Here is a 19,140-nt window from a genome sequence, read left to right on the forward strand (position 1 = left end):
TTTCAGGCTTTGTGAGTCCGCTATAAATAGCAGCAGTGGAGTCGTTATTTGGGACGCAGCCATCTGACTTGGTGTTCTACTGGAAAAGGTCAACATTATTATGTTTAGATTATATGGTAAGAACCTTTCCCCTACTTTTGATCACATGGTCCCCATGCAGTATTTAGGGGACGGAGTGGGAGGAAGCTCATCATAAGAACTACTTGGCTTCCTCGCTGTAAATATGGGAGGTCAGCCATGATTAGACATGGTTCAAATAGAGCATGACCTCTCAGCTGTTGTTTGCTGTCCCATGTCTTTGAAAGACAGAAAACAATAAGACTTCTCCAAATAAGACAGTGTTTGTGGGTGGAATTGACCAGCACGTTGCAAATGATAATATTTCCTCATCGGAAGGCTTTGGTAGGTATTTTTCCATTGTTAGTCAGCCATTTTATGGCACAAAGCCCAATTTTGATGTGTCACTAATATGTTGAAACAACACTGCCTCTTCCTTTTGTGTTATTCCGCAAAAGTTGCCCATCTTCACCGGGAACAGAGATTCACAATCACCAAACTGCTGAGCAATAACATACAGAGGAGATCAACACACAACACCCTTAAGGTCAGAAGTCAGCAGTTAGGTTTAGTCATGGAGCAGATGTTCTCAGCTGTATTCACTCTGGAGTTTTACAGATTCTGTTTAGACTGAGGGATATATTTTGAATTTTGTTTGTTTTGTTTGAATTTTTTATTCATTTGGGAGTGAAATGTATTCATAAAAATGTTTGATGCTCTTTTCAGTAAAGCTCCAGTGCAGGTCCTGGTGTGTGCAGCAGCCCTGTACAGACCACTAAATGAAAAGAGAAATGATCTCTTCAATTGATTACGATAAATAAAGGCTACAGTCAAAATCAGCATCTCCTGAAATCAGACATCATATTTCATTGCGCAAATGTCAGTAGTATGAGCTGTGAAATATCCTGGCATCTGGGGCAGAATGAGGCACAAGTATCAATTATTACATGGTAATATGAGACTATTTTCAATTGATTTACACGGCTCTTTATTGATGCATTCATGATAGCTTTATGAAAAATGCTTAAAAGTTTTTAAATACACATATCTTTATCTTAAGGAGCGAAATACTTCTCCTGGAGACATTAGGTCATATTAGTTGGTCTCAAGTTTTATGCAGTACGGGACAATTTAAAATATGTTATCTTATACTCGGCTCTGAGAGACAGGTCTGACTGGTATGTTAGTGAGTGTGCGGGGTCGAGCTGCCTCAGGCTTGGGTGGGGAGTGGGCGCGGAGAGGGGGTTGATCACATTGCCCTTTAAGGAGGAATGTGTTGAAGGTCAGTTGAGAGCCATCTGACTTTCAACTGTTTCCTCTCCTCTCTGTCATGTTCAATCTGAACCACTGTGACTCCTTTCATGCCTCTTGTTTCTGTATGTTGGTCTTTGTGTCGGTCTCAGCATCTCCCTGTCTCTCTTTCCTCTATCTCTTATACTGTATACGTGTGTGTGTGTGTGTGTGTGTGTGTGTGTGATTGTCTTGTTAATCCACAGATGTGCAGTCAGAGGCCTTGTGCTTAACAATTAGTGTCATCATTATGATAGGCTGCTGATAAGGGTATCATCACTACCACTGAAATAGCCTTGAGTCCTACAGACAAGTCATGTGATATTTATGTTATCTCAACGGAGTCACAGTGCGGGCAGGTTTGTGTGTCTGTGTGTGTGTGTTTGTGTGTGTTTGTGGTTTCTCCACCCATCAATACACATATGATTCATTAGCATTGAGCTCACAAGATTAGACATCAAGCAAATAACCAGAAATCTACTTTGTCATGTTTTTGTTTTGCTCATCAACTTTGAATGAATCAAGTTTTTTTTTTGACACAGAAAAATGACTTCAGTGCCAAAGTGAAAACAAATCTCTAAAAACTTCAGTACAAAAAGAAAAGTCTCTCACATCTCGACCATGAGACCTTACAGCTCCCTCACAGTGTCCATGGGCCTCTTGGTGGTCTCCATCAGTAACGCCCCACTCTGCAAGCAGAGATCACTTACTGCACTCTTAGGGATCAAATTATTCCTGTTTCTTGCATCCTTGAAAGGTACTTCTCAAAAAAAAAAAGTAAATAAATCACCGACTTCTTTGGAATGTTTCTTTGTTCTCATAATCCCTCGTCACACCTTGTTTACACTTTTAAAAACAACTTCTAAAAACATGACGCTGCATCTGTGATGATTTAGGTGTGTCATTTATGTAGCGATTTATAACCACTCCAGAGTGGATTAGATCAGACTGTAGAGATATGTAGATTATATCAAGAGCTCAATAAATACGTGATGATACAAAGCAGTTGAGCAATTTAAGAAAACCAAAAAAGTCGTAAGTTTAATTCATTTCATTTACACGCACTTCAGCAAAACTACTCCTGCAAGTTAGACTGTTCCTGGAAAACATACAGTATATTCTCTTCCTGTAATATTCATGTAATATTCCTGTAAGGATGTAAACTTTGCATCACAGGACCTTACAGTGAATTAGTGGTATCCTCAACATTGTGCATTTTTAAAAAAATGACAGTGTGTCCTATAAGGTAGATACACCAAAATACAGAATATTCCTATGGTGTCTATTACTGTAGCCTTTGAATGTGCCTGTGTAATTTAACTGAATGACTGCATGCTGTAACGTGTCCTGTAGTGAATACAGTATGCTAAATTTAACCATCAGTGTCATGGGAAGCTGTACAACTCGAGCCCTATCAGGACGTGTGGGGACATTTCCCAGCTGTCAAAGGGGGTGGGGTGGGGGTGTAGGAGGTCGCAGGGGGCAGGTACGCCGCCGCCACCTCATTCCATCCAGTTTTGGAGAAAAGCCTTGCTCCTCCTGCCCTGAAGTCATACACACACACTCAGTGGGTGTGTGTACAGTGAGCATCAGTGCAGCGGGCAGCTGGTGGACACACCGACACACCGTCAGACACACGCAGCGCTCCATCAGACAGACGCCCATGATGAGAGGCTGCTCCAGCCGGTCCAAGCACACGCTGAAGCAGGACGGAACGGGTAAGAAAAAAGGCGCTTTTAAGGCTCTTTAGAGATGTGCATGCTGGAGTTTGAACCGTGCATCTTTGTGACAGTGAGGGGCACGTCGAGCAGCTCTTTAAGACGTAAACAAGAGTGCTGTCGGTGTGTTGACGCTGTCACCGAGACCTTTACCCTACATAACAACAACAGGCGGCTTTTTATAGTAAGCACACTGATTTCTAACAGCGGCACTTGTGCTTTAACACAGAGGATGAAGAGCCAGGCGGATGTTTTTGGACTGCTGCCGAAATAATAATAATGATAATAATATAAAAAACAATGTAAAGGCTTCGTGTAGACTATAGCTGATCTCCTAAAATTCATTTCAGCTACTAAATATTGTTTTTCCATTTTGCAAAACACTGATCATGATCGAGATGCTGTTGCAGAGGTTGATGATTTTCTGGCTGTTTGTTGTGTTTCTGGTTGTTGTTGTTGTGTGTGATAAATGAATAGCTCTTACAGGGCTGCTGCGATGCTATGCATAATATTTATGTCTTATGAACACTGAGTGGTGCGTTCAAGAGCCAAAATGCTCTGTCTGCATGGTAGATGTTGGTTGACTGCGGAGCGAAATATTAACATACTATATAGGGAAATGATTTGTCCAGCACAGGGAAGGCTAAAGGCTGCTAGCTGCAGTCAGAGGCTGAGAGGAGGAAGAGGAGGAGGAGGAGGAGCTCATAGATCTGTTTCCTGTTCATGTCCCAACGCACATAAGATACCTCATTTACACTCACTGAAAGCTATCTAACATTTTTCATACAATCTGGTGTTTTCACATACCATACCCCAGCTTTGTGCTGATAAGATAAGATACTTTAAATATTGTCTAATCAACTTTCTTGCTGACAATACAGGAGGCTGTGTGACTCTGATTGTCAGGGATTGTGAAAACACTACAAGCTAAAACTGTATCCTCTGCAGGAATTACTGTGCCATTTATTTGTGGACCTGATGAACCTGGCATATATTATAGTCTACTAGCAGTCAGGGAATTTGAGAGAGTAGGAGCTATTTAATTAGAAAACCTCCATCTAATCATATTTAGGTCACAGGCTCTGTTGCTCTACCACTAAGACTGACTCTAAAGCTTAATATAACCAGTGCATCAGATAGGCCATAAAGAACATATAAACAGATGAACAAATAGGCTTATTAACCTGAAAATGTACCGTGATTTACCACTTTATGAGGTGCACCTGCGCAGTGTTATTTAATCCAACACAACAGATTATAGATTATAATCTTTGTTGACCGTTTTAGTGCAGTGTGGATTAATCTCTGTGGTAATTTCTGAAGCTATTGTGGGCGTTCTTGTTGTACTGGACTGCATTATATTTACATCACCTATGCTCACCTGAGATGGACAGAATATTAGAAATACCTCTTAACACAAACTCTCTTACACTTTGCTCCCAACAAAAACTGAACATTATAAGCATTAAAACTACAGATCATACATTACATGCATTACAGGTGTTTCTTATAAACTGACAGTGTACAGGTCTGAGTGTACACACATACAGAGCGAGAGAGTAACGCTGCCATCTCATGGACATGTCAGCATATGATAAAATGTCAGTAAGCGTCAGCTTCTGTAAGTATCTGTAATAAAATGTTAACAATAGTCAATTTGTATAATGTTAATTGAACTATGACATGCAAAATGCTTATTGTTGGGATTACCTTTAATTAGAGCTGCAACAATTGGTAAGTTTTTTGATTTGTTGCCAACTATTAAAGTAATCACCAACTATTTTGGTAATCAATTAATTGTATTGAGTCATTTTTAGGAAGAAAATGTCCAAATTCTTTTATTCCAGCTTCTCAAATGTGATTATTTCTTGGTTTCTTTAGCTTTATGTGATAGTAAACTGAATATCTTTGGGTTATGGACTGCTGGTCTAGACAAATTTAGACATTTGAGGAAGTCATCTTGGGCTTAGGGAAACAGCTTACACCATTTCCTGACATTTTATGTACCAAACAACTAACTGATAATGAAAATAATCGTCAGTTGCAGCCCTAACACTAATGCTCTCAATAAGAATAGGTCATAAGACATTTAAAACATTTGTCACTCAATGCTTTTTTTCATCTGTAAAGACCTTTAGTGCCAAGATATCGTGTAAATTACATTATTGTCATAATAGACCTTTTTCACGGCAGATATTTTGACTCGTCAGTATAGGAAAAACACATCTATTAATAACCATTAATGATGGCTCTGCTCTGTTCAAGTGTCCCAGGGAGCCATGACAGTGTGACAGTGAGCCAAAAAGAATCAATACTAGTAGCACACAGCAAGTTGTCTTGTGCAGTCCCATACCATCCTTATACAAAAAAAACAAAGTTACCAGGAGTTGTTCATAAGAGCACAAATGAAAATAAACCACGTGTTTAAACTATTTAAAAGAGCTCATGCATCATTCCTTAAAAGCTCTGAAGACCATAAAACAACTGCACGACTTAGACTACTGAATTATGTTGTTTATGTTAATTGATGGAATACTTCGGTCCTCATGAGGCTGACAGAACAGAGGAAATTGATGTAGGATAACAGGGGCTTTTCCAGTTTGGACTTAGTCCCATACTGATGATTTCAACCCAGCTGGACTGCTCTTGGCAAACTCTGGCCTTCTTAGAGTGAAAAAAAAAACTAATTTTGTAGGTTGACATTACATTTAGCAGACACAGTCCTGTAAAACAGGAAAACTTAGCCCAGGGTCAGTTCTTAAGTAACCATTACAGCAAACCAGAGATAAGGTCAAACAAAATGCTGTCTTCAAGCAATACTGAAAATGTGGTAAAAGTATTTTCTTAAAGGCCCTGAACGCCCTTGAGATATATTCTGGCTGATTAGACCTCTGCTCAGGCTGATGAGGTCACCAAACTCTGTGCACCAAGAAAAACAATAAAGATAAGCTGTCTCACCTTAACAGGTGCAGCAGGGGACTGAGAGAGATGTCAAACAGTGTTGAGAGGAGGTAGAACAAGGCAAAAAAGAAGAATTTCTAGGTTTGCTTTATCAAATTTGCTTTGCTGCTGTCTCACAATTCCCTTCATGTGGTGTGATACTAGTGGTGTTTAAATGATTAATTTTAAATAATGACTACACTATTACACTAATACTTAGAGACTGCATTTCACCACTTTTACCTTGTTGACCCCTAAATAGGACCCTGAGGTGCTCTAAGCTTTCTCTATCAGTAACTCTCTTAGTTTCCTATAAGCCTAAAATTGGGCAGCAAACTATTTTTTTCCACTGTTAAAGCTGCACTAATCATTATTTTTATATTAACAATAAATCACATAACTATCTATGAGGGTCACTCGAGTGACAAACCCACATAGCATTATCATCTGACTGCAGCTTCATGGAGCATTTTAGTGCCTTTCAGCTCAATTTGTTTTGGCTGCATTTTTACTGTTTTATGGTTCAGTCTCACCCCGTGGCAGATTTAGAAAATTCTACATGGGTTGGCAAGAGGTTTTCAGCAGGGTGGCATGGGAGGGGTCCTCATGAAAATATATTCTTTTGCAGGTAATAACCAATAACTACTAAAGAGAAAACACACTACGGGGTCTATACTAGTGATCTTTTCCCTCTGTGAGTTTGTCAGCCTCTGTCTCTCCTCTATCTCTTCCTCCTGCCCAGTCTAAAGCTTTTCTTGTTGCTAGAGCCAGTTAGAGTCTCTTTTGCCTTCCTTTGAATTTTTTATCAGTCCAATTAATCTGCACTGGCCTAAAGTAGTTAATGTCCTGTCAATAGCTGTTTTAAGCAGATTAAGGTCTGGATGAGCACACATTTCCTCCAGTTAAACAGCAGCAAAACTGAAGCTCTCTTTATTTGCACTCCACACCAGATTGAGTCATCTTGCATACCTCATCTCACCTTTGACTGCCAGGACATCCCTCTTTCCTCCTTAGTCACTAATCTGGGTGTTAGGTTTGACCCTCAGCTGATCTTTGATGACCATATAAGCATGATAAGACCATCTATGCATGCAAAACCTCTTTCTAACATCTCAAAAACATCTCTAAATTCCATCCCTCTCTAATCCTGTCAGATGCAGAGAAACTTGTCCATGACTTGATCTCCTCAAGACTGGACTACTGCAATGTGCTCTTCACAGGGATCCCTGGCAGGAGCATCCAGAAGCTCCAGTCCATTCAGAACAGCACTGCCAGGATCCTGATGAGAGTGCGAAAACACAAACACATATCACCAATTCTGTTTTCATTTGGATCATGGCCAAAACATATCTCCAGTCTGACAGTTAATGATGCAGCTGGTTTGTGTGCAGATTCATGTGCTCACATTGACAGATGGGTAGAGGAAGAGCAGCTTAAAATATATATCTATATTTAATATTTAATCAAATTATAATAATCGATCCTCTGGCACTGCAGTTTTAAGGCTAAAGTCTGCATCCGACTTTCACTAAATCGCTATGAATAAACTATCAAGCTTCACATTCCCTTAATGTTATATTCAAACATAATATAACATCATTTGTTTAACACTGCAACGACACACCTGCAGCTCTTTGTTATGAATTAAGATCAGGACTCTGTTAACTGAAGTTACGCTAGAAAAATTAGGGAAAACCGCACTTAAACCTGCACTGCAGGACATTTGTCTCCCCCCTCTGGCAGTGAGAGTAATTACACAAACACTGTCAACGCAATCCACCCCGGTCGACATCCGCAAACAAGTCATTGCTGATTGATGTCAAACGCATCACTACCGGTGCACCAGCGCGGGAAAGTCACCACAGACACCAGATTTAAAAATTCCAGTTTACTGCGAAATACAGAGAGATTTATCTTAGCTTAATCAACATTGTGTGAACTTGTTTGGAAAGGGCTTGAATGTAACGGACATTCGTTTATATGTTAAAGTCCTGCACTCCAGCTTTAACTCCTTTAGCAAGTAACTTCACTTTTGGCTGACATTATAAGTTTGAACATGAGCTGATTATTAAATGTATTTTGTAATTACTGATTTGATTTGAGTAAAACGTCACACAGAGAAGCTGGCAGCTGGTCTCGATCCGCTCATCACCACCAACCCTGTTTTCAGCCATAGCACGCTAACATTACACGCTGAGCTGAGCACCAAATTGCACCCAGCTAGCTGTGAACATTGAGTATTTATCAGCTACATATTTCCCCTATGGAGTTGGTGAAGTTAAACCAGAACTAAGGAAGGATGAGTAAGTTATAAAATATTGGACTTACATTCATCAGGTAGACACATCACAACTCCAAATGAAAGCTGTTTTTTCTTGTCTGCTGGCCGAGGCCCACTTTTCCTAAGTCAAAATGTCTTGTGTAAAAATGGCCTATAAACAATAGCATAACTTCAGCTTCATAAATCCAAAGATAGTTTCCGTCATTTTAGGTAGTTCTTATCACGCCGATGCTTGTTCGCGCTGATGCTTGTTCAAGTGCTCATTTTTCTGGTAAGTTTGTTTTTAATTAGTTATTTGACAATATAAAAAGGGGGTGTGATATCATGATTGATCAATTGTCCAAATGACGTCACACAAGCAAGACAGCAGCTCTTTTTTATTTTGGCTTCACTTTTGCATAGTGGTAGGAAGTGGAGACGCTTGTCCATATTTATATACAGTCAATATTTTGGTGTGTACACCAGAGTTATATCTGCCCCCTTAAACAAACAAACACAAGATTTTTTTTTCAATTAAGAAAAACTATATTTCACTGAATATTAAATTCTTTTGATCAGCCTAGTTTCTTTCAAATAATGGAATAGACTCCCTAACCTAATACATTTTTTAAATATAATTCTTCCTCTGACAATAATTCTGCGCCTTTACGTATTTATCGTGTATTTTGTGGCTGAGCACAGCGCATGTCATTTACGGTTGAGCAGCAAAGGAGGCATTGAGCCCGTAAGCCAATTTTTTTTTCCAGGATGGCGAGGTCATGACCCTCCCTACTCTGCCTCTGATTGGCTATTCTTCGTTGCCTTCGTTGATTAGGTTTAAGTATGAGGAGTGAGATTGGTTAGGGTTATGTTAAGAACATGAGGCTAAGCCAATCAGAGGCAGAGTAGGGCGGGTCATAACTTCACCATCCTAGGAAGAAAAAAATATTGCCGCCTGTACTGAAGTCTTTACGGCCGACAGTTGGTCTCCACTGTGGCCAGACCGGAGCACGTGACAACCGTGGACCCACACAGAGAGAGAGCGAGACCGGCCAGTCTCCATCCCAACACAGCAGCGCGGATGAAACACCGGTCACCTTCAGAGCAGCATCACGGGGAAAAAAGGCCCCGTGCTCCCGCCGCGGCTGCCTCCACCTCACCGCCAGACGGAATGGAGGACAGTACACCGTCAAATCCGCGGGAGCTGACCCAAAACCCCCTCAAGAAGATCTGGATGCCGTGCAAAAATGGCCTTCCTGAAAAACACATTTCTCAAAGAAAGGGTGCGTATGACGACGTGGCGACAAACAACGAGCTATATGGCTATTCTACCGGTAGTTTATCGAGTATCCACCAATATGTCTCACGCGGTGCGTCAAAGGTTTGTTTGTCCGCATTTCCCTTCCGTTGCTCTAATCTTTCCGTTTTGCTAGCTGACGTTACCACAAATACTAGCGCGGGTGCTACAGCGCAGATGAGATGTCTCACTGATGTGTAAGGATTTCACATGATGATCAAAGCACCCAGGAGAAAGGGCTGGTACCGGGGACGTCCACGTCATTGTTAGTATGTGCCAAGTCAAGCACCGGTTGTTGGTAAACACGAATTGTACCCCTGCAGTCATGTGAGTGAGTGATTCGCCCCTGCTGCATTTTATGTTCACTCACATTGGCCACTTTCTGTATGTGGCCAGTGTCTCCTCACTGTGGCCTGACTGAGGAAGGATTTCTGAATCAATAGACTGTTAAAATGCCAACGAAATCACGAGCTTGTGGGTAAATGGGTCTGTGTTTGGTGATGTGTTTCTCCCAAATGTGAAGTGCTTGATAACTTAATAACACAACAGGAGCATAATGTGATCTCCGCATATCGGGGGTGATTGTGAAAAGTGCTCTGTGATGCTCAGTGTCTGTGAAACTCTCACACATAATCTTACAAGCAAGTGCGGCCGTGAAAAGCATTCTGCTCTCTGACCCGGTCATCTGTGCAAACACTGCGGCTTGGTTTGGAAAGTAGCTGTAAGGTCTCACCAGATGTCTCAAGTAGTGCAGTGTTTCACAAGTTCCTCAGACACGGTCTGGTGTAACTGTGACCTCTGCTCCTCGCTGACAACATTCTCAGAGTGGCGTGATGTGACTTTGTCTTCATGGCAGATAACATTGGATTACACACCCACACACACACACTGATAAGGGCAATCTAGTGTTAATATTAAGTATGTATAAATGATGGAATACACTAGATAATGTAGGGGTTGATTTATTCTTGGACTGAGGCATTACACGTCATGCAGTGAGATCACTTTTACATCTTCCATGGGTGTTATGCGTGATCAACACATGACTGAAGCTTTCCTCTCCCTCTTTCATTGCAGTATGTATGACCAACTGTCCCACCCTGATTGTGACAGTGGGCCTTCCTGCCAGGGGGAAGACCTATATCTCCAAGAAGCTGACCCGCTATCTCAACTGGATCGGAGTGCCCACCAGAGGTACGACCTGCCAGGATTGTCAGCCTCAGCCAAAGAGGCTTTACTGAAACAATACGCAATTGTAGGAAAGGCAGTTTTAGAGGATAATAGGTTCAGTATTTGCAAGTTTCAAGCGATCTCAAGTGTCCTCGCCTCTGTTTTTCTTGTAGAGTTCAATGTCGGACAGTACAGGAGAGAGTTTGTGAAGATCTACAAGTCCTTTGAGTTCTTCCGTCCAGACAACGAGGAGGGGTTAAAGATCAGGAGGTGAGAGCGGCTGTCAGCCTTTACAGTTTGTTTCACCTCCAACCATGTGACATGTATGACCCAGTTTGTCTGTGATCTTTACAGACAATGTGCTTCAGCAGCTTTGAACGATGTGCGGCAGTACCTTACAGAAGAAGGAGGCCAAGTTGCGGTGGGTCAAATGTTAAATGTTGTAGCTGGTCAGATGTTTGGATGCTGGTCGGATACGGTACTTATGTTCTTCTTCTGTGTTTGTGTTACACAGGTTTTTGATGCAACAAACACCACCAGAGAAAGGAGGGAAACCATCATCCAGTTTGCAGAGCAGAATGGCTTTAAGGTAACGTGTGGGATCACAACTCTGGGAGGGGATACTGCATTCACTGACGGCCACACTAAGCATGATTGTTCCCTCCTTCTCTCTCCTCTCAGGTGTTCTTTGTAGAGTCTGTGTGTGAAGACCCAGATGTCATACAGGAGAACATTGTGGTGAGTAGCTGTGTTTGTCTGTTTATTTACATCGAGACAAAATTAGTTATTTCCAAGTTGTCCTCAGTCATTCGCTGTTTCTCTGTTTAGCAAGTGAAGCTGGGCAGCCCTGACTACACCAACTGTGACACTGAAGAGGCAGTGGAGGACTTCATGAAGAGAATCAAGTGTTATGAAAACTCCTACGAGACACTGGATGAAGTTCTGGACAGGTGAGGTGGAGCCGGTGTGGAGAGGGAATAATAACAAACCCTGTTATCATTTTAAACAATTCTGTTTAGTTATGAAACTCAGTCACATAGATGATGGTGACATGAAACATTAGTTTGTCTATTTTATTTTTTAATGTGAATTATGTAGGCTAGTCCCCTGTGTCAGTGTTCATTTGATTTTCAAATAAGGTCAGTAATAAATATTGTCTGACATGAAGATGTGGCAGCACGCAGACCATGTTTTTACTTAATCGGAGTACAAGAAAACAATTTTTGTTGCTGAAATGACAAATTATGTACCATCATTCTCTGTAATAGGTTCATGCAGTGCTTCATTTATATTGAATGACTTTATAAACTAAAACTTAAGTAATTACTCAGGCGTTCTCATATCTGTACGCTGGTTTCGGCTCACTCACATCACAGAATGTTGAACGGGAGGTTTGATGTCTCTGTGGTCTCCTTTTTAGGGATCTCTCCTACATTAAAATCATGGATGTGGGTCAGCGCTTCTTGGTCAACAGGGTGTTGGACCACATCCAGAGCCGGATCGTCTACTACCTCATGAACATCCACATCACGCCGCGCTCCATCTACCTGTGCCGCCATGGCGAGAGCGAGCTTAATGTCAAGGGTTGCATCGGAGGAGACTCAGGACTCACGTCTAGAGGCAAAGAGGTACAACAAACAAAAATCAAATGAAGCGATATGAGCAAACTGATCATTCTGGTGTAAATCTGGAGATTTTTTGTCCCTCCAGCCATGTGTCAGTTTTCTTCTTCTTCTCTTCTGTGCAGTTTGCGAAGAAGCTGAGCCAGTTCATCGAGACGCAGGGCATCAGTGACCTGAAGGTGTGGACCAGTCAGATGAAGAGAACCATCCAGACGGCCGAGGCTCTCAGCGTGCCGTATGAACAGTGGAAGGTCCTGAACGAGATCGACGCAGTAAGTGCTGCACTCCTCGGATTTTTACCGTTTGTTGTGCAGATTTAGTTCAGAGTTTAATCAGTGTGTGATGTCATTTTAGGGCGTGTGTGAGGAAATGATGTATGAGGAGATCCAGGATCACTATCCTCTGGAGTTTGCACTGAGGGACCAGGACAAATACCGCTACCGCTACCCGAAAGGAGAGGTCAGTATCTAAAATATAATGTAATGTTCTGTTTAATGATGGGATGTTGTTTCGTAGCCGTTTATGTGTGTTTTGTATGTTAACATAGAGGTAGCTTGCTCATGGACAGTGAGTCTTTGTTTGATATTTGGAATTCCTAAATGACACACATAACCACACACACACACACACACACACACACACAATTAAGCCGTATCCAGATGGCTACCGGCCACTTACACTCTACTAATGAGCCTCAGCCTGGACGAGCTGCCTCTCAGACAGATTTGGCTAAACACCAAATCTCAGTAAACAAAGACTTCACTTTAGTGTGTGCGTGTCTGTGTGTGTCTGTGTGTGTGCTAAATATGTGGGTTCAGGTTGTGTACTGTGGGCCTGAATGCCCACTGGTCTGTTCTCACCTTTAGTCCATTCCATTACCCCCCATTAATCTCACACAGGAAGATGGATATGGACATTAGTTAGCAGCCCAGGCGGACAGTGCTGATGTAGAGCTTTAGGGAATCTTGTTAAAGCCAGAGTTATTCTAGACAGCCTGAATGGATTTTTCCACTCACTAAAATGTTAATCTGCTTACTTGTGGTTGATTATTCAGTAGGATGTGTTTGCCACTGTCTTAATAAAGTAGAAGTGAAAAAGGTGTGCTCTTCCTTTACGGAAATCAAAAAATAGAACTTAAGTTAGAGTTAACTATGTCCGTTGCCGGCTGTGGCTATAATTGTGTTTTTTTTTTTTCTCAGGCAAGATTAATTCATCCTCCATCTGCAATGAAATCTGTTGCTGGTATTGTAATATTCTGCCTGTTCTGACTGATCTTTCTTTGTGTCTCTTCTGATTCAGTCCTATGAGGATCTGGTGCAGCGGTTGGAGCCGGTCATCATGGAGCTGGAGAGACAGGAGAACGTGCTGGTCATCTGTCACCAGGCCGTCATGCGGTGCCTGTTGGCCTACTTCCTGGACAAGACAGCAGGTCAGTCCCTGAAACTGAACCTCTTGGAGGCACAGGTCCTTAATGAGGCACATTAGGAAACATATACAGATTCTGTTAAATCTGCAGTTGTTTTTGCACGTCTCTAAATTCACTTAAGTAGAAGAAAAATAACTCAGTGAGTCAGTAATGATCAGTGATCACAGATCACGCATAGAGTATCTGATGGTGAGTTTTTCCTTTTAGTCACACAGTTGGATTTTCACTCTAATAAAGTGCTCTGTTTAAGATACTGGTTCAAATGTTCTGTACAGTGAAACACTTTGAGTGTGTAAAGCTGGGTGACATACTTTCATAGTGTGTTTCACTCCTGGCTGACAAACCTGATTTTCCTGTTGAAATAAAATAATAAAAGGTCCAGTGTGTAAGATTTAGTGGCATCTAGCGGTGAGGTTGCAGATTGCAACCCCAACCCTGAATACCCCTCCCTCCCCTGTCCCTTCCAAGCATGTAGGAGAACTTACAGTGTCCACAAAACTAGCAAAAAAAACACAAAAGTTCCTCTCTAGAAACATGGAGGTGCAACATGGCGGCCTCTGTGGAAGATATAAGATATAAAGAGCTCATTCTAAGGTAACAAAAACATGATGATTCTTATTTTCAGGTGATTATACAGTTATTAAAACATACTTATCAATATTATATTCTATTTCTGCCAAGTCCATTCCACTAGATTCCACTAAATTCTACAGACTGCACCTTTAAATTATATTTTCTTTCATACTACAGTATATAATATAACCCGAGACAGAGCTGCAACTGTCAGTGAATGGTTAAATGTGGGCTCCTGTCCTCACTGTGAAAGAAATCACACTTTGAGATTAATGTTACAGATTTCAGATAATGTACATCAAACGTTGATGTTTGTCTTCACACAGAGGAGCTGCCCTACCTGAAGTGCCCGCTGCACACTGTGCTGAAGCTAACGCCAGTGGCCTACGGTAAGACCGCTCTCTTATTAGCATATAATGTACATAATGAATCTTTTTTCTATTGAATAGCGATAAGCGTTCTGCTGCCTCCCGCCTGAACTAATAAAGCTAATTGTCTCTCTGTATGTTCAGGCTGTAAGGTGGAGTCTATCTTCCTTAACGTGGACGCTGTCAACACACACCGAGAAAGACCAGAGGTGGGTATAACAACACACTCATACACAAATGAATCCACTTTGTATGAGGTAAGATGCTTCACAAATATGTTGGTTCAGTGGCTTCAGGTGCTGAACATCATGGTTTTTTTTTAAGCAAATCATTCTGATGGCCATGTTTTCATAATCAGTGGTATAAAATAGTAATGAGCTCAGAGCAGGTTTTTGTGGTTGATTAAAGGTTATCAGAACATTACAGAAACGTTGACTAAATGCTTTTGTTGCTTTCACCCTCACACCCTTTAAATAAACATGTGTTTGGGTGGAATATGTTAACAGTTTCTTCCAGGGTTTCAGCAGCACTGAGAAAGTATCCAGCTTCTTCTAGAGAAATGTTTTTTCTGTAGCTGAGACTTTAAAAACATTGAACTGATTCATCTTACTGTACGTCCATAGTCACAGTAACTGGCAGTTATCTGAGTAGGAAAAGCATGCCTGCCGTGGTCTCCCACGTGTTTTGATCCCTCCCCCTCTTTGTGTGTTTTTTTTTTTTACTGAACAGAACGTAGAGGTGTCGCGGATGTCAGAGGAGGCTTTGCTTACAGTGCCAGCTCACCAATGAGGCAGTGCCCCCCCACCCCCACCCCCCCCTCCTTTACCCCCTCAGACGCACAATGTACCTGCCAATCTCAGCAACCTCTTATCTTTCTTCTCCACCTTCCTCTGATTGAGTCCACTCCACTGTTCTTGTCTTCTGCTCTTCCTCCTCACATATTTTAAGAAATGATGATGATGGTAATTGACTGGAATCCAGTTTATAATTTTTTGATAATTAATCCTATGACACGGATCTTGTGTCGCGCGCGTTCTCCCATTTTTGGAGAATGAATGAAAAGCCGGTGAAGGTTTTTTTCTTTTGTTTGTTTTTGTTTTGAACTGATGCTGTACTCCCAACTGTGAAGCAATGAGACTCCAGCAACTTTTCTGTTGAAGCAGGGATTACATGTAGTTTGTTTTCTCAACGATCTTGTCTGAACTGATTTAACAATGTTCATTTTGACTGGTGTCTCATCACTTTATATTTCTGTTTGTAGGAGTGAGAACACACTAATCTTAGTTTTATTGCACTACACGATAGAACAAAGTAGTGCGTTTAATCATTTTGCACATAAAAATCAATTCTATGTTTATTTACTTATGAAATGTCCTCTATTACAACTTGTATCTAGTTTAAGGATGTGTGAAACACATTTTACTATACTGTCTACTGAAGATTGTCAAAGTACAGAAATACTGTTTTATTGTTCTTATTCAACAATGTGAAGGTTCTTATGTTCATATCACTGATCAGAATTCAGAAAAAGATATTTCTGTTTACTGTTTCTAAATAAACTCCACTCAAACAGCGCTGCTGCATTTCATGTATGTGTACCACACTCCCTCTGTGCTTGACTTGCTTGGCATGAAAGCTATTTTCCTCTTTAGTATCTGAAAGTTAGGATTTTGTGTTAAATGCTTTACATTGAGGGTTAATCGTAAGATAAAAAGCGTCCTGACTGATGAGCTGGACATTTCTGACTTGGATTAAAAGAGTCCTACTATTTCCTTCCTGTCCTTGCTATCCTACAGATCATGTTCCTGCTTTTCTGCTGAGCAAACTGAATACTCAAAGATTTACCCATTCATTCATATGCAAAGACTCCACTGGGGTGCATAAGAAAGTGCTGCCATTCATCCGCCTGAACAAACACCTACTGTGTCAAAGACACATTTCTTTCTGCCAAGAGCAAGCGTGATTACAAACTGTATGCTTGTTATTTTCAGCCAGTAATCCTGGTATTTTGTTTAAAGCTTAGTCATTTTGTTGGAAATAAAATTTATATTGCAGCATTAAAAAAAACCCTTACCACAGCCCTCTGTTATTTTGTTTACATCATCAAAATAATACAATAAAATACTTGAATATGACGAAAAATGTCAAGTTGATCGCACTGCCTAAAAGGTGGATCATTTTATGTTTAATGCCGGTTGGATCTGTCAGCAATAACGTAAAGATGTCTGTCAGTCTGCACTTTTAGAAAGCAACATAAGCAAACAAGTGGCAAACACACCGCAGCACACTGACAAAGAGGAACAGAGATCTCAAGTGCTGAAACACTTGAGATCTTGACTATACACAATATGCAACAATGTATCAGGGGGGGTGACAAATGTGTTTGGAGGTGTTTGACATTTAGGAACTAAACACTCACAACAGCAATCTTTAAACATGTGTACACACATATTTCTTCATAAGGGCTCTGACACTGATGCCTTCCTCTTTCCAGAATGTGAACATCCATCGTACAACTAAGGACGCCCTGCAGACCGTCCCCGCTCACCTCTGACAGGATGCTGTTATCCAGCGAGGCTGAAGTCGGACCTCTCGTTCTCTCTCTGCCATAACGGACTCTGTGTGCTGTTTTTTTTTCTCCCGTCCAATGTGCAAAACCTGCTCACACTGGTGACTGTCTGGGTGAAGTGCCTCCTCCTCCTCCTTCTCCTCCTCCTCTATCATACACTCATTTCTCTCTATAACTGTTATGTCTGTCCTTTATAAGGGATTTGAAGGAGCTCAGTACTGTGAATGAGTTCGACCTGAACACTTGTTGCACGGTGATTTATGAATCAAAAGGGGGTTTTAAACACTTGGGTCACAGCAGATTCCTGTCTTATTTGTTACTATGTGTTGCTCTATTCAGTACAGTTTCTGTGTGTCGATATTGTGCAGCACTGAAGGTTACTGTAATATCTACTTTAAAGTATTAATCATGTGGTTTTCATCAAATGATCATGTGACTTCCTGCTACATGTGTATTGTGCAATCATTGATTTATGTGAAGGTGTCTTTAGTGATAATGTGCAATTTGAAGGTTACACACCTATACTTGGGAAATCTATACTATGAAGTTTATTATTGTAAGTAAGTGGTGATTCAATCAATAAATGAAAAGACTGGATCAATATTAATATAATTTTTTTATGGTGAAAACAAACAGTCACTTAAATTTTATACTGATGGGGTAATAATGGCTTTCTTCAGCTGTGTGGTGTACAGGAAAAATACTGTTACTTCATCTGAAACATGCATCACAATAAAATTAAGAGCACTGATTCTGCACACAAACCTTTGATGAAATTGGAAAAAAAAAAGCAACTTAAGCTCAAAGCTGTTGGTGTTGATGTGGGTCATGACTTCAAAATGTACGTCCCAACTCCACTGAGATATAATAAAGATGTGTTATTTTTATACACCAGCCTGTCATTATTTCACTCCTTTGATGCTTTTTTTTAAAAAAAAAATCCTGCTTTAGATTATGTGTTTTCCAGTTAAAAATCACCTTGCCAGGTTAAATCATTTATGAGGGCTGCAACTAGACATTATTTTCATTATCGATTAATCACAGATATTTTCTAGATGAATCATTTAGTCTATAAAATGTCAGAAAATATTGAAAAATGTGCATCATGTTTTCCCAGAGACCGAGTTGACATTCAAACTGCTTGTTTTGTCTGAGCAACTGTCCAAAATTTCACATTTGAGAGGAATTTGCAATTTTTTTTCATTTTTGGTTTTAAAATTTATTTTCAAAATTGTTCATTGACAATTAACTTTTTGCCAATCAACTAATTCTTTCAGTAATTGAAGTATGAGTGGAGGATGCTGTGATGATGATGTGTCAGGCTGATGGTGGATGGATGAAGACTGCAGAACTCCAGATTGGACGAGGTTTGATGGAGATCACATGAAGACTAGCAGGTGAACTCAGATGAAGCTGTGTTATTACATGGTAATGAGCAGGGAGTGTCCAGGAGATAATTTACTATCTTGGCATTTTTATTACTTGAAATTCAGCCAAATGACCAAAAGGTTCCTTCTCTTAATTTGCAAAGAAGCTATGAGTGCAGGTGGTCGAATCAAATAAAATCTCCTCTGCTTCTCCTCGACCAATATCACTTTAATGCTGTTGAACAAGGCAATTAACCTCCAGTACTAAAAGCTTTGTGTGGCAGGTTTTTGCATAACTATAGTGAGGATTTGCATGCACAGCAAATACCGCTGAGGAAAGCATTTAAGTTTCTGTTTAAATTGTAAATGTGAAGAAATACTGAACTACAAAAGAAGGTTCACACATTGTCTGCAACATAAAGGTATTACTTCCCCTTCCTGAAACAGCTGAAACAACACAGTGGCTGTGCATAAGGTGAAACG

At 40.7% G+C, this 19,140-nt stretch overlaps 1 protein-coding gene across 5 annotated transcripts; it reads left to right on the forward strand.

The window, feature by feature from the left end:
• Positions 1–2,857: 2,857 nt before the first annotated feature.
• On the forward strand, positions 2,858–18,177 carry pfkfb4a (6-phosphofructo-2-kinase/fructose-2,6-biphosphatase 4a). 5 transcript variants are annotated; one of them, XM_067588111.1, is made up of 14 exons: positions 2,858–3,065; positions 10,640–10,756; positions 10,906–11,002; positions 11,087–11,153; positions 11,247–11,321; positions 11,414–11,470; positions 11,561–11,682; positions 12,153–12,360; positions 12,480–12,626; positions 12,709–12,813; positions 13,654–13,783; positions 14,680–14,742; positions 14,866–14,930; positions 15,451–16,295. In XM_067588111.1, exons 1-14 carry the CDS (start codon positions 3,011–3,013, stop codon positions 15,508–15,510), a joined length of 1,368 nt encoding a protein of 455 aa, XP_067444212.1. In that variant the 5' UTR covers positions 2,858–3,010; the 3' UTR covers positions 15,511–16,295. The 5 variants fall into 5 exon arrangements, with proteins under 5 accessions (XP_067444212.1, XP_067444211.1, XP_067444215.1 ...); XM_067588110.1 differs by lacking the exon at positions 15,451–16,295 and adding an exon at positions 17,216–18,177 and having other exon boundaries at positions 2,859–3,065; XM_067588114.1 differs by lacking the exons at positions 2,858–3,065; positions 15,451–16,295 and adding exons at positions 6,995–7,293; positions 17,216–18,177.
• Positions 18,178–19,140: the final 963 nt, after the last annotated feature.

The sequence above is a fragment of the Thunnus thynnus genome, chromosome 4, assembly GCF_963924715.1.
Source record: "Thunnus thynnus chromosome 4, fThuThy2.1, whole genome shotgun sequence".
Lineage (NCBI taxonomy): Eukaryota > Metazoa > Chordata > Actinopteri > Scombriformes > Scombridae > Thunnus > Thunnus thynnus.

Bases quoted from the DNA above. Each gene is read 5' to 3' on its own strand.
- pfkfb4a (XM_067588113.1), top strand. From the start codon at position 9,347: ATGAAACACCGGTCACCTTCAGAGCAGCATCACGGGGAAAAAAGGCCC. The intron at 9,549-10,639 runs GTGCGTATGACG...CTTTCATTGCAG, and splicing joins ACACATTTCTCAAAGAAAGG to TATGTATGACCAACTGTCCC. The intron at 11,322-11,413 runs GTAACGTGTGGG...CTCTCCTCTCAG, and splicing joins CAGAGCAGAATGGCTTTAAG to GTGTTCTTTGTAGAGTCTGT.